The following is a 15,360-nucleotide window of genomic DNA, read 5'->3' as shown; positions in this document are numbered from 1 at the left end:
GGAGACAGTATGTGTGTTTATCTATGTCTAAGCCAATTTCAATCCATGTGTTTTTTCATCTTGCATGCAGAACTTTCCTAGATGATTAATTTATGCACGTAACTGAAAGTTATGAGCAAAAGTTGAAAAAGCATATGGATGGTAGTTGGCCTTGACACAAAATGTTCCACAGCACTTACATCACATGCAGGAAAAATTTACTGGCAGAGAATAAAGCAATGCCAAAGAGTCCTCATACTTTATATCAGCACCATGTTTCACAGTAAGAGAGCATGCATACTTTCACTTTGAGAACTACTGCAAAGTTAAGGAGTAAGATGTGTGCGCAGAATCTGCTCTGATGTGGACACTTTGAAAACTGTTTCTAAAAACGGTTTACAATTTACCCTCAAATATTCATACACAGACATGCATCAAGACCAACACAAAAAGGTAGCTGGGGCACTTTGGAAGCCTTCCATCTTGAAATGGAATGGATCTCGTCAGCATAAAAGTGTTTATATGATGTAACTGTCCAGACATAGGTTCAATACCCCATAAAGCTTCCATTGTCATTTCAACACCAGAAAATTATTGTCTAAAGCTTGGTGTTTCAAGTAGCAGATCCACCAAGCTACAGCAATATTCATATTTGTCATAAGTAAATGACCAGGCCTTACTAGGGGAAGTATGAAGGCTCATCAGGGCAGTCCTCTGCTCAAGATGGGATGATTTTAGGGAGGACAAAAAACTCCAGAATTCTCTTATCTATATCACCATAAGGGTCCCCTGTTACCCAATGTAAAAACATGAATATTTACCACGAATGGCATTGCTACTTGAAATACTAGCTCAGATACAATTTGGAGGGGAATCTCTTGTGTATTCTTGTAAATGAGAATGTATTTTTCCATGTGCAATTTGGTAGCTTCATTAAAAAGAAAAGAAAGACAGGACAATTAATAAAAAGGTTCTCACCAATCCTGGTTCTCCAGCCACTGTGCAAGATACTGCCGGATCTCCATTGGAAAGCTGTCATCATAAAGCTGGTGAACTTGTTCCAAGAATTTAGAGTCAAGTTGCTGCAGCTGATACCACTGATTCATACTGCCAAACCACAAAATGTTTTGAAAGGAAATGATTCAAAGAGGTTAAAAGACAAGCAGACCATAAGGAACTGTGAGAAGACTACTTTATACGGACAGATGCAAAGTGATGATGTACATACATTATGACAAAGGAAAGATTAGGTTTTGCGGAAAGATTAACCTAATCTTTTTTCTTGTAAACCCACACTCTATTCCTGAAGACCACCCTGGGAGAAACTGATTTGCCTGCTATCTGCCTCAAAAATTATCAGTAAGTTGGACTTATTTTATTTGTCCAGCCTTAGCAAGAATACCACCCGTGAATATTGCGTTCTTCACTCCAGAGGGGGTCTAACGGTAATATGCCCCCACAGTTAGTGAAGGCTGAGTTCTCATAATAACTTAGTAAATGACGGCAGATAAAGACCTGAACGGTCCTTTGTCATGACCGGAATAGCCATGCAGATGGTAACCCAAAATTGGAAGAACTATGACCGCCTAAATTTTCCATTCTGGTAGAAAAATTTGTGCTCCAGCTCTAGATATGAAAAAATGAATGCCAATAGTTTGGGGCACAGTAATTTATTTAAGCTGGTTTGGGGGCCATTGACATCATATATTACCTCACTATAGTAGGTCTTTGATTATGAGTCAGTTTTGTTTTATTTTTGTACACATCCAGGAAAGGGTGTGGGGGAGGCTATTTCAGTCCTAATTTGACTTTTGAGTATGTCCACCTGGGGTGGGAGGATATTTTTAATCTAAATAGGGTAAGGTTATTGGGATAGTCTATGTATCTGTGTTTTATTGAATAATCATTGGGTGGGGGGGGGGGGAGAAAATGGTTGGTTATGCATATTTGTAAGTTGAATGTGCTTTTATTAACTTATTATATGATATATTTATTGCACTTTTGAAGTTTAGAAAATCAATAAAGAATTAAAAAAAAAAAAAAAGATATGAACGGTCCATCCAATCTGCCCATTAATTATTCTCATTAAAAATGCATGATTAAATTAACTTGTCTCTTTTGAAATTTCTGAGCCATATTCCATTTATTTGTTATGATGTTTGATAATATGAAATTAGACATGTTTTCTCAGGGAGTTTCCCCGTACACCTCCCTCTTCTGTGTCCTCTATAGGAATGAATGCCTGCTTTGTTACACACTGAGGAATTGGAAGGCAGTTAAGAGATAAGAAAGGAGGAGCAAAAGTATGCAAATGAAGCTTCCTACAAGAGTTTTCGAGAAAGGGATGGACTACCTGAGAGTTCAGGAACAGAGTGTGGGTTTACAAGAAATAAGATTCTTGTACAACCCCACTCTATTCATGAACTCTCGGGACATAACAGAGCAGAAAAATAAAAAGCATCAATTTTAGGATTTTTGAGGTGGGGGGAATCTAGGACTAATCTTAAAACCCCCCAAAACATGATCTTCGTGACCTCCCCAAATCGATCTCCCAGGCTGTCCACCTGTTACTCACTGTGCCATGCTGTGTGCTAGGAGCTGTAAGATGGAAGCTGTACCAACTTACAGGAAGATCCTCTGCCTCAACAAGTCTGGAAACTGGACTGCCTGTTTCTTCTGACTGCCTCTTGGGCCCAACATTCCAGCCAAAGACCTCGACCTCCTCTTGAGCACACACATGCAAATGGTGGGGGGGGGGAGGGGAAAGGGGAACAAAGTCAGCCCCGATCCTGGACAAGCCACCAAGTAGTGATGCAGCCTGCACTCAAACCCTCTAGTGGATGAACCTAGGTCGAGCTATGCGCCCAAGGAAATGGTTTCTGAGCTCCCGAACTGTGAATTCAGGCTGTCCAAGTGGCTGCACTGCAGTCTCCCTTAGCCAGACCTGTCTCCCAAGGAGATCCTCTGCAGGACAAAAAAGCAGCCACAAAAATTAGTGGAAAAAGACTGAATTTAAAGAAAAATAAACATAAGCAGAAAAGACAAGCTCCTACTGCTTCACTTGTAACAAAACAACTGAGGAATTGGAAGGCAGCTCAGAGGTAAGAGAGGAGGAGCAAAGTATGCAAATGAAGTTTCCTACAAGAGTTCTCGTGAGAAGGGACTGACTATCCGAGGGTTCAGGAATACAGTGGAGTTGAATAAGAATAATTCTAAGTACATAATGCCAGGTTTCATATTAGGACTTACCAACCAGAACAAGAAACCTGAAGTTATGGAAGGTAATATTCAGTGTGTTTAAATAAAAAACTGAGAATACCACAATGAACTAGAAAAAAAGAGAGGAATTTATAAGGATAGAAGGACTCCCTTATAAAGAAAGGCTAGCCAAACTACTACTACTACTACTAATTATTTCTAGAGCACTACCAGACATACACAGCGCTGTATAGGGTCACAAACGCAGTCCCTGCTTCAATGAGTTCACAATCACAATTAAGACAGACAAACAGGAGGCCAGGGTAGGGGTTACAGTTAGTGGAGAATGATTAAACTGCTGGTTATGGTGATTTTAAAAATGTGGGCTCTCCAGTTTGGAGGACTGTCAGCTGAGCAGGGACTTCAAAAGAGGTATTTCTAGTCCTTGCAGTATGAACCTTGTTTCACAGTCCTTTCAGAGCTGGACCCACCCTGGAAACAGCACTAGGATGCAAGCCTCTAGGGCTTTTCTAGCTGGGTCTCCCAAATGGAATATGCACAGGGAGCTCCATACATATTTTAAGGCCTATATTTTAGAAAGGGCCTTTTTATTTATTTTTTCTTCTGAATCAGTGTTCTTAGCTCAGGACTGGACAGCCTCAGGCCCTGTGGAGGGTGGGCCCCCTAAAAATTAACTTAGGGCTAGCTTCACTAAGGCCATGGATCGGATCCGATACATGAGTGATTTGATCCGATCCATGGCCGGGAGGAGCTGATTCACGAAGCAGCTTCATGCAAATAAGGGCAATTGGAATCACACCCCCAACCGACTGCATGGATCGCTTTCCAGCGATCCCAATGCATACGCAGACCATCTGTAGATGGTCTGTGCATGCGCTGGCCCTCCGTGCCCAGCAGAGCTGGAAAGAAAACTTTTACTACTTTTGGTTTTTACTTTTTCACGAGCCCATGGTTTTAATACGGTTTAAACCACGGGCTTGCACTGTGGGGAAGGGCAGGAGAGTTGGGGCAGAGAGCAGGAGAAGCAGGATTGAGGCAGAGAGAGGAAGGCGATTGGGGCAGAGAGCAGGGCAGCCAGAGCAGGAGAATCACGGCAGAGAGCACGGTCTGCGATCCCAACGCATGCGCAGACTATCTGTAGATGGTCTCTGTGCAGGCGTCTAGACCCGTCCAGCCGCGACTTTTTTTTTTTTTTTTTTACTTTACTTTACGTGCGTCGACTCTCCTGCTCTCCCCTTCCAAGCCCTACTCTTGCTGCCCAGACTCTCCTGCTCTCTGCCGCCTTCCCGGCGTGCAACCCCGCTTTAAACCCATGGGCTTGCACTGCAGGGAAGGCGGTAGCCAGGGGGAGCAGAGAGGACATGTCAGCTTGCCCAATAAGCACTGAAAGACACGCCATTGTGCATTTCCAGCAATCAATTCTGCTTTAAAAACAGCCAAGAGTTAAGAAACACGTCCCAGTTATAGGGCTGGTGGAGCAGTACATATGACCAGAGCCCTGAGCTGCGACCTCACTTCACTTACTTGTAAGGGTCCTGAGCTCAATCGAGCAGCCTGTGTACTCAGGCTTGGACAATGCAGGGTTTAGGCTTTGGACACAGTAGATTTTGTACGACGCCTCAGATTTTCTCTGTAAAGTCACGAGCATTATCTGTGCCTGGGTCTCCACAGATGAAAGGCATAAGCATTATTACTAACTGACCGGCAGAGAAAGCAGGGTAGGGAAAAAACCTCCGGAGGCAGAGGTCAGGGCAGCGGTGGAAGATCGGGGCAGAGTGCAGGGCGGCAATGGAGCAGGAGTGTCGGCAGAGACATGTGTGACTGGTCCCCATCAGTCGCTTCTATTCTTGATCGGCCAGCCCAATTGGTGTCTCAAATTTGTTTGATGAATTATGTCCCTGCCTACTTTGCATGCGTTTCCCCTCATTTGCATGCACGGATTCGAAGCAGATCGCAGGAGAGGTTAGTGAATAGTGCAAGAGGGAAATCTGGTCACAAAGGGGTCGTAAACCGATCGGTACATGATCGGTTTGCTTTGTGAATCTAGCCCAAATTGTACCCAGCAGGGAGCCAGTGTTACAGGACTGAAACCAAACAAGTTGAAAGGTAGGACTCATTGGGAGCTAACAAAGCTGGAGATCTGGGAAAGGAGGTACCCTGTAGTAATCAAGAAAAGGATCTCTAAGCGTATCAGAGAACTTAGAAAGGTGTTGAAGACAACTTTATTTATAGAGGCTTTTTCTTGAAAGATGGTTCTTTTTTTATTATTGTTGGAAGAGCTTTCTGTTGATTTATTTATAGCATTGTTTTATAATTAAGTATGTATTTTGTGAACCACTTAGGTTCTAAGCGTGATAAGTTTTTAAAATAAATATATAAGGACATATTTCTAGGAGAAAGCAGGCAGTTGTTTACCAAAACATCTTGGATTACCCGGTAATACTATCTTGAAGTTTGCTTAAAAAAAAAAAAGAAGACATCATATATCAAACTTATCTGAGTTTGTTCAGTAAAATGCAGTTAAGAGTTTCAGTAACACCAGGATAAACCATGAATTTATTCCAAAAAACCCTTCAGCGAAGTTTTAGAGTGATGAGTGATATTCTTCCAACTTTTATGAAGCATCACTAAACATAGACCCCCCTTTTCCATGAAACTGCGATAGCAGTTTCTAGCACGGAGAGCTACACTGAATGGCCCGCGCTGCTCCCAACACTCATAGGAACTCAATGAGCATCAGGAGCGGCGTGGGCCATTCAGCGCGGCTCACTGCGCTACTCATAGAAACTCAATGAGCGACAGGAATGGTGCGGGCCAGTCAGCACGGCTCCCTGCGCTACTCATAGAAATTCAATTCAACTTATTCATAAGAGATATGATGCAAGGACTTAGAGGAAGGGTATCACTGTTCGCTGACAACGCCAAACTTTGCAACATAGTAGGCATATGCTTATTACCTGATAATATGACACACGACCTACTGCTGCTGGAGCAATGGTCAAATACTTGGCAGCTAGGCTTCAATGCTAAAAAATGCAAGATAATGCACTTGGGCAAGAGAAACCCACGTAGAACTTATGTACTAAATGGTGAAACCTTGGTTAGGACCATGGAGGAACGTGATCTAGGAGTGATCATTAGCGAGGACATGAAAGTTGCCATTCAAGTGGAGAAGGCTTCCTCCAGGGCAAGACAAATGATGGGTTGTATCCGCAGAAGTTTCGTCAGCAGGAGACCTGAAGTTATGATGCCGTTGTACAGAGCCATGGTGAGGCCTCACTTAGAGTACTGTGTTCAGTTTTGGAGACCACACTACCGAAAGGACGTGCTGAGGATCGAGTCGGTTCAGAGAACGGCCACCAGGATGGTCATGGGGCTCAAGGATCTCACGTATGAAGAAAGACTAAAGAAATTGCGGCTGTACTCACTTGAGGAAAGAAGAGAACGGGGAGATATGATTGAAACGTATAAGTACATCACGGGACGCATCGAGTCAGAAAATGATATCTTCGGGCTCGTGGGACCCTCGACCACCAGAAGGCATCTGCTGAAAATCAGGGGAGGGAAGTTTCATGGGCGAAAGAGTGGTGGATCATTGGAACAGACTCCCACTCCAGGTGATAAAGGCCAGCAGCGTGACGGATTTTAAGAAAAAATGGGATACTCACATGGGATCTTTAAGGGAGTAAATTCAGGGGGGGATACTTGGAATGGGCAGACTTGGTGGGCTATAGCCCTTTTCTGCCGCTTTTTTCTATGTTTCTATGTTTCAATTAGCGTTGGGAGAAGCACGGGCCATTCAGCACGGTTCCCTGCGCTACTCATAGAAACTCAATTAGCATCGGGAGCAGCATGGGCCATTCAGCATGGCTTCCCGCACTAAAAACTGCTAGCGTAGTTTGATAGAAGAGGCCTTCAAATTTATTTATTGAATTTTCTGGGGGAGAAATTAGGGTCTCGTTTACAAAACTGCAGTAGCGATGCTGCTGCAGTAAATCCACCGAAGCCCATAAGCATTGAATGGGCTTCGGTACATCTACTGTGGCAGCATTACCATCACGGCTTTGTAAAAAGGGCCCTTATTTTTTCCCCAGAAAATTCAATAAATAAATTTTAAATTTCACAAACCTATATTCACCGTGCCCTGTTTAATCTCTGATAGCCCTTTGAGGTAGGTAATAAGAACACCAACATTTTATGAACTAAACATTTCAGATGGTGAGAAGTTAAATTAAGTAGCTGCTCTACAACTTCCCCCATAACTCCTGGACAGCCACGATATCAAAAGCACCATGTATTACATCTTATAGAAGAAATGATAAATAGTAGTAGTAGTAATTCATGGAACCACAGAAAATTAGAACTGCAATGAACCTAGAGTCTTCACTTTTAGGGGATTAATGGGGTACATATTTTAAGCCAGGGTCTCGCTAACTTTTTGGAGCCAAGGCACACTAAACTCGGGGTTGCATCTGGAGGGCGCGTATGTCATCACAGCTCTGCAACTATTACACCAGAATCTAGAACTGCAATACATCTCCTACTGGGACAACAGCATAAACTGGGCTGCCACAGATTCCTACCCTAAAATTATGTGCTAGCAGAATCACTCGCCTCAGTCAATACATGGAGCACACAAAATACAAAGATGCCCACAGCTAACGGTTTATTTTTCTTAAATTATAGGCTGAAGAGTTAGGTCTTAAGTCCATATCCATTCCTACTGGCTGGGGTCAGTAAATTCTCCACTTATCACACCCCTAGACCCAGCAAGCAAAAGCAGAGGAATGCAGTGCTCATAATAACTCACAATCTAGAACTTCAACAACTTGATATAAACTTGCAACAAACTTGTCTGATGTTATGACCCGTTCCCCTCCTTTCCAAACCACAGGGTCAAGCACTGGCATACACTGAGTCAGAGGCTAGAGTGTTACTTGATGCCATAAAACTGTTCTTTTGTTTTCTATTACCTCAGCATAGCTGGATAGTATGACTTGCTCATCATTTCAGGGAAGAGAGAAGTTAAAGCAAACCTCGGCAGCCTTTTTATTCTTTTCCTGTGCACTCAATAAACTGTTACAAACAGGAAGTGTTAGGCTGTTACCGAGGGCTGGTGCCACCCCGTAACAAAACACCGTGCAATCAGGAACAAGACTATTTAGTTCCCTGCTAAGTGTTCATGGAACAGTACTGACAGAATTAAAAAAAAAAAAAAACAGCAAGAGGGGGCATGCCCTGTGTGACAGAGAACAGATAAATTGCGATCACACTAGTGTGGGAAGAAAAAGGTTATCTAAGCCGGGAGACGAGCTGAAACAAATAGTACAGAGAAGCAGCAGGGGAAACAATTTGTGCATCTTTGTTCCCAATGTAATCAGGGTCAGGATATGATTTATAATTGGTGATGTCAGGGACACGTCTTCAAAATTGGGGATATCTATATGCTAACCAGTAGTGTGCTGATAAAAATGTAACAATGAACTTACTCTCTCTAAAAAAAAAAAAAAAACCCCAAAAAAAACAACCAACCACCCCACCCCACCCACAACGTGTATATGCGTAATTATATTATACATTTTATTGGTACAAAGCATATGTGTAGGCAGCATCCAGCTTACAATAAATATTCAGACATACAATACTATATTCTTTACTGTAAATTCCATATAGCCAATTTATTTTTGCAGAATGCTTTGGTTGATTTTTGCCGCACTCATTGTGGCCAACTAATCCCCCTCTTTTACTAAGCCCGATAATGCAGGCCAACGCATTAAATACTCTGACACCCATAAGGATTGAATAGGCGTTGGAGTATTTGCAACACAACACTTTCTCCCATGGCTTAGTAAAAGGAAGCCTGTGTTTGCTATTCATCCAAGATTTAACAAGTCAAGTTGCATCCCAATTTGCTCTTTTCCCAATAAATTTATTGACATTAAATCTGATATATGATGTACTGTCAGACTATTTTTCACCATATATACCCCAATACATCCACAACTGGAACAAGCTGGACTGGCCCCGCCCTGTTCTGCCCTTGGGTCAGCCCCATTCTGTCCCTAGGTCTGACCCATTCCACCCCCAGCCCTGCCCCAATCCACCTCACAACCCCAGCCCCACGCAAACCTCATCTCTTTGGGCTGGGGTTGGAACGCATCTGCGCATGCGTAGATGCACACCAGACTCGGCCCCGATCTTACCAGCTTTTCAAAACCCGGACAAAGTACTAGGTTTTGAAAAGCTGACCGGACACCCAGACAGTCCTCTGAAACAGGACATATCTGGGTAAATCCAGATGTCTGGTAACTCTAAATAGTGGGCCACAAAAAAATTTGTAGACAGAAACTGGAGGAACCCACCACCAAGAAAGGCAGATTCTATAAGCAGTAAAACTACTGTTCAAAGTAACAGAAATACACTTCCTTCTGTACTCTGATAAATACAAAAATAGAAAATATATACATTTCCCTAAAAAGCAAACATCCCTGTGCAGTTTATCCCCCTCTCCCTTCTCTTCCATACATCCCTGTGCATTCTCTTCCCTCTCCTTTCCACAAGTTCAGCATCTCTCTGGCCTCTCTCTCCCTCACCTCAGACCCCACACTTCCAACATTTGCCAACTCTGACTGCATTATATCAGGCTCCCTCTAGCCCAGTGGTCTCAAACTCAAACCCTTTGCAGGGTCATATTTTGGATTTGTAGGTACTTGGAGGGCCTCAGAAAAAAAAAATAGTTAATGTCTTATTAAAAAAATGACAATTTTGCATGAGGTAAAACTCTTTATAGTTTATAAATCTTTCCTTTTGGCTAAGTCTTACTAATAATATTGTAATTTATAACTAAAGAGATATATGATCAAGAAACTGTTTTACTTTACTTTTGTGATTATGATAAACATACCGAGGGCCTCAAAATAGTACCTGGGGGGCCGCAAGTTTGAGACCACTGCTCTAGCTTGTCCAAATCTTTGCACATGGCAACAGGAAGTTACAACAGAGGAAGCTGGCCGGAGAGAGCCTATTGTAATCGCTGCTGTCAGAGCCAGCCAAGAAGTTTTCACCGTCACTGGAATTTTAACAACCAGCTTGCAAAATTTTTGAGAAGTTTACAAGTGGCTCTTGCAAGTCGGCTCTAGCACGCTGGTGCTGGAAACTGTACTTATTCTTTCACCATAAAGTTTTTAGATGTTGGCTTGTATTTCCCAGGTGAAACATGGTAGCAGAGGTGTCAGAATAAAAAAAGTGTTGTGTTTTTTTTTTTTATACAGTTCAGGAGGTTCATAAAGACACGGTAATAAAAATAACTTGATAGGGAAAATTAGATTAAGAAAAAAATCACTTTTGAATTAATATTCTGCAAGCAATAGTCAGCATTTCTTTAAATGTTATCACCTACTAAATAAGACCCAGATCAGGGCCAGTGCTAGACATGATGGAGGCCAGTGCAGATGCTAGGGAGGGGACCTCCCAAAGCTCGTTTGTAGATTGTCCCTCTTTCAATTTCAGTAACAGTTGCCCTATTTGCCCACCCCCTAATGCCAGCCCTGACCCAGATATATAGTACTAGGCGCTATTTGGTTACTGCAACTGAATACCACAGTCTTTGATGTCATCTGAAATTTATGAGGGTTTAGCCAATATTCAGTGCCACACCTACATAGTTAACCAGGCAAAATTAGACTGCTCCATATACTGCCTTCGTAAGTTCTGGATTAGCAGGAACTTGTCTAACTTTGTCTTGATTCCCTGGAGGGTGTTTCCTCCCCCCCCCTCCCCATATCAGCCTCCAGAAGAGCGTTCCAGATTTCTACCACTCTCTCGATGAAGAACAACTTGGCTTAAAAATCTTTTGTCTCTCAACATCATAAATCAGTCCAGAATGTTTTTGCATTAATACTTACCTTGTTTTTATTTACTGGAACAATTTGGATTATTCGTCTTCAGTTTATTTCTGTTTACAAAATAAATTTAAAAAATGAAGATAAAAATTAACATGCATTATTGTGTCATATACACACTCACAAAATATGAACTACATATACCAGAGCTTGTTCCATTTTGCATGTTCCACTTCTTTCCTCTGGAGAGAAGTTCAAGATTTTTTGTACAGGATGTAAACTAAAATGGGACCCCCCCCCCCCCCAAGCATATTTAAGCTAAGTGAAGTGCATTTCATCTAAACTACTCAGTGATTTTTGCACCTTATATTTTGATATATGAAGAAAATATTTTTTCTCAGCATTTTTGAATGACTATAAACCTTAAGATCTACACAATTTAACATCAAGTCTCAAAGAATGATCAAAGATACAACTTGCAATGACTGGAAGGTGAATTCCTATTACATGGTGGCTATGTAGCCTTCCCTTTGGAGTTTCATATCTCTGAGCACCCTACACACATACAATTGATCACTCTCTTCAGACAGGTCTTCAATAGAAGTCAGTTCATTTTTCTGTATATAAACGTCTTTCTGACTTCCATATTGAAACACATTATCCCTGATTTGTTTAAAGGAAACAAATTTCCTCTAAATTATACAGATTGAGATCTTTAAGTCTGTCCCCATAAGCCTTATGACAAAGACCACGCACCATTTTAGTAGCCTCCATCCTTTTTATATCTTTTTGAAGATACGGTCTCCAGAATTGTACACAATATTCTAAATGAGGTCTTATACAGGAGCATCAATACCTTCTTTTTCCTACTGGCCATACCTAGGTACCCTAGCATCCTTCTAGCTTTTGCCGTCACCTTTTCAACCTGTTTGGCCACCTTAAGATCATTATGTACAATCACACCCAAGTCCCGCTCTTCTGTCGTGCACATAAGTTCTTGATGATGTCTTGATGATATCATCAGTGACATGGCAGAGGGATGGCCCTAAAGCAGCCTGTTCTGAGCGCTGCTGCCACTGTTTTTGGAGGTCTCAGAGCGGAGGTATGTCAGTCTCATGGTGGGAGGGTCATTGGGGTTCTGCTGCACAGAGGATAGGTGAGAGGGGAGGAAAGATGCTATATGGGGGGGGGGGGGAAGAAAGGAAAGAGAAAGAATTGGGGTAGAGGAGAGGAAGGGAAAGATAATTGTTGTACAAAAATAAGACATCCCTGAAAATAAGCCCTAGTGCATTTTTTGGACCCAAAATTAATATGACACTGTCTTATTTTTGGGGAAACACGGTAATATCTTCAAACATATGGTTTGCATCTTTATGATAAACTCCATTAAATTGGTAACTGGTCAAGATATGAATGCCTTACTATATTGTTCTTTCCTGAAGGTCTCAGGGTCAAGTAACATGTGACCTGTCATTTACATTAAAGACATGAGGTAATAATACATCTGGGAAAGAGGTTAAATAGGGGCTACAATGTTCTATAAACCTAGCTTATCACTAGTTGTACATTAGTAATTATATTTCTAAGTTACCAATGTAATTTTTTTTTCCACATACGCAGCTTTGGATGCTGGTATATAGCTCTCAACAGTAGCTCTTCCAGAACATCAGACCTGTGTTTATTACCTGTGCTCTTTGTGGCACCAAGTAAAAAAGAAGCAGGTCTTAAAATGATGGCAGGAAAGAGAAGAAACAGACACAGACATGAAATCCCCACTAACATGATTGCAGAAGAATGAGCTAACCTTTTTAAGCCTCCCTGGTGTTGTATTCAGCTTTTCAGTGTTGTGGATATATCCGTGCCTCTGTAAAGCTCAGTGATTACTGGGGCTCTACTGCATAGAAATAACCATTAATAAAGGCATGTGTCAATTTGTTCCAGGTTTCAGATTAACTATTAAACGTTCGACCCAAATCCCCTTATTACAACAAGGAAGAAATTTAGATTGTGAATTTAAATATCTTGAGTTATCCTTTTGGTTCTATGTCTTTCAGACTGCCGCAGCTCCTTCTCGACCTTTTAAATCATGACATAATGTTCTTCTGTTTTCATGGAAAAAGCTCAAAAGGGAGGTCAGAAATCACTCTCACCCTATAAAATAAAGCAAGCGATTTTCAGTGTTTTTTGATCGAGATGGAATTTTAAAAGGGTCTAAACACCGCTCGCCTTGCAAAAGGTGGAGAAGGAGGAGACAAAGCCGGTCTGACTTTCAGTGTGACGTAGAACCGAGTTGACTGATCTTTTGCGGAGGGAGGAGGGACCGTAAAAAGGAAGAGCTACCACGTGTTTTCTGGGAAACAGTAACCTCTTTCCCAGTGCAGGCACTGGTAGGAAATCGAAAAGCGAAAGTTAACACAGAGCAACAGGACACCGGCTCCTGAGCTTAGACCAAAGCAGTTGATGCTCGGAGTTACTTCCTGCGGTAGGAAGACTAGTTTATTACTAAGCTGTTTTTCTCTGCTGTCAAGGAATATACAGTACTAAAGACGTTTTGGTGTACACGCTGGGCTGTGGTGCACTTTTCTCATTAAGGAAACTGAAGGAACGTTTCCCATTGTGCTGTAAATTGTATTTTAGGGTGACATGAATTTACATGTGCTAAAAATTGTAGTCTCCAAAGAGCCCTTCCACAGGCAAAAAACAATCTATAAATCAAACCCAACAGACCATATGTTGGAAAAAAAACAGAGGTATGGTGCTGTGAGCAGACGGGCTAGGGCTGGTTAGTCCATTGATTTGGGTGTGTATTTTTATAGAAAAGGGTTTGAAAACATACTTTCTTGATTGATTCTACTATTCTATATCCCCATGTGCAACTTTTCAGAATGTCCCTATCTCTCTCCTGGCTACGCCCCCTTTTGAGTTGCACTTTAAGGTATTTAGGCACCTAGGGTTATAGAATGGATAATGTGACCATTTATTTTTTTCATCAAAACGGGACATCTATTAATATTCATTCCCGCCCTAGCCCCGCCCCTGCCTCCAATTTCTTCCATTCATTTTCATGTACACGCAAAATCTTATTAATTCATAATGGTAAACATAAAATATTTTTTAAAAACACAAAGCACACTGTACACAGAGAAAATGTTAATTAACATTTACGAGTTTAAGGTTTTTTTTCAAAGATTTCAAGGCAGATTACTTTAAAATATGCAATGTCACCTCAGTAACTATAGAAAAATAGACATATATAGTGCAAAATATATACAGCAGATATAAATTCTCAAAACAGACACATTTTGATCACTAAATTGAAAATAAAATCATTTTTCCTACCTTTGTTGTCTGGTGATTTCATGGTTCTCTTGCACTTCCTTCTGACTGTGCACCCAATCTTTCTTTCTTTCTTTTGCATCCAACATTTCTTTCACAATCCAGCCCCATCCCTTTTGGGTTCAGGTCTCTCTCTCTTTTCTCTCTGTTACCCTCCCCAGATCCAGTGTCAGTTCTCCTTTGTACCTTTGTTCCAGGTCTCCCTCTCTGTCTGATCTGCCTCCTGTCTTTCTTCTTTCGTCCAGGCCTTTCTCATCTGCTTACAACCCCCCACCTTTCTCTGCCTCTTTCTCTCCTTTCCTTCCTCCCTCCCAGCAGATTTTAGCATATCTCTCTTCTTTTTTCTTCTCAGATCTAGTATCTGTCTCCTTCCTCTTTTCCTCCTCCCAGGTCTGGTATCTGTCTCCTCCCCTTGCCCCCTGCTCTGGCATCTCTCTTTCCACTCCCTTCCTCCTGTTCTTCCCTGGTCTTCCTTCTCAATTTATTTTCTGCCTCTGTCTAAATTCTTTTTTACTATTCAGTCCTCATGGCAGCCATTTTGATGATGGCTCTGCACGGGGCAGGAGCATAGGAAGATCGCTCCTGCCCTGCTTCACCGCTAGACCACCAGGTAAGGTTCCAGGGATGCAGGAGGAAGGCGGGGGTAGGCAGACATCCTATATCGTGAGGACATCCTATATCGTGAGGACGACATACCTCACAGGAACCAGCACACCCGGACCTGCAAGGAGGAAAGAAGTAGATACAGAGCAACTTCTTCCTCCTCCTCCTCCTCCTCAGCCGCCTCACCAAGACAACGAAGGCGCAGAGGGTCAGCAGGTCACAGGGGCAGACCCCATCAGTCAGATGGTTACCCACATGCATCCGCCGCAGCTCCCAACATCCAGCTGCACCAATCAACCACCGCTGACCACAGACTGTTTGACTTCTTCAACAGATTCATCGCACAGCAACTCTCCGAGCAAAGGGCGAAGAGCCAAAGCCC

General features: G+C 42.2%; 1 protein-coding gene across 4 annotated transcripts in view; it reads right to left on the bottom strand.

Moving 5' to 3' along the window:
- The window catches only part of STAT1 (signal transducer and activator of transcription 1), a 140,824-nt gene that overhangs the window by 115,254 nt on the left and 10,210 nt on the right, over nucleotides 1–15,360 (bottom strand). Inside the window, exons 1-3 of one of the 4 annotated variants that reach the window (XM_033944996.1) lie at nucleotides 12,844–13,034; nucleotides 11,103–11,152; nucleotides 958–1,086 (exon numbers count right to left, since the gene is read on the bottom strand). In XM_033944996.1, the coding sequence (XP_033800887.1) occupies nucleotides 958–1,085 (128 nt within the window). In that variant the 5' untranslated portion in view covers nucleotide 1,086; nucleotides 11,103–11,152; nucleotides 12,844–13,034. Of the gene's footprint in view, nucleotides 1–957; nucleotides 1,087–8,171; nucleotides 8,318–10,122; nucleotides 10,142–11,102; nucleotides 11,153–12,843; nucleotides 13,035–15,360 lie in introns of those variants that run through there. The other 3 variants (XM_033944995.1, XM_033944997.1, XM_033944994.1) reach the window with 3 other exon arrangements.

The sequence above is a fragment of the Geotrypetes seraphini genome, chromosome 5 (assembly GCF_902459505.1).
Source record: "Geotrypetes seraphini chromosome 5, aGeoSer1.1, whole genome shotgun sequence".
Classification (NCBI taxonomy): domain Eukaryota; kingdom Metazoa; phylum Chordata; class Amphibia; order Gymnophiona; family Dermophiidae; genus Geotrypetes; species Geotrypetes seraphini.
This window is presented reverse-complemented; position numbering and strand designations above follow the sequence as displayed.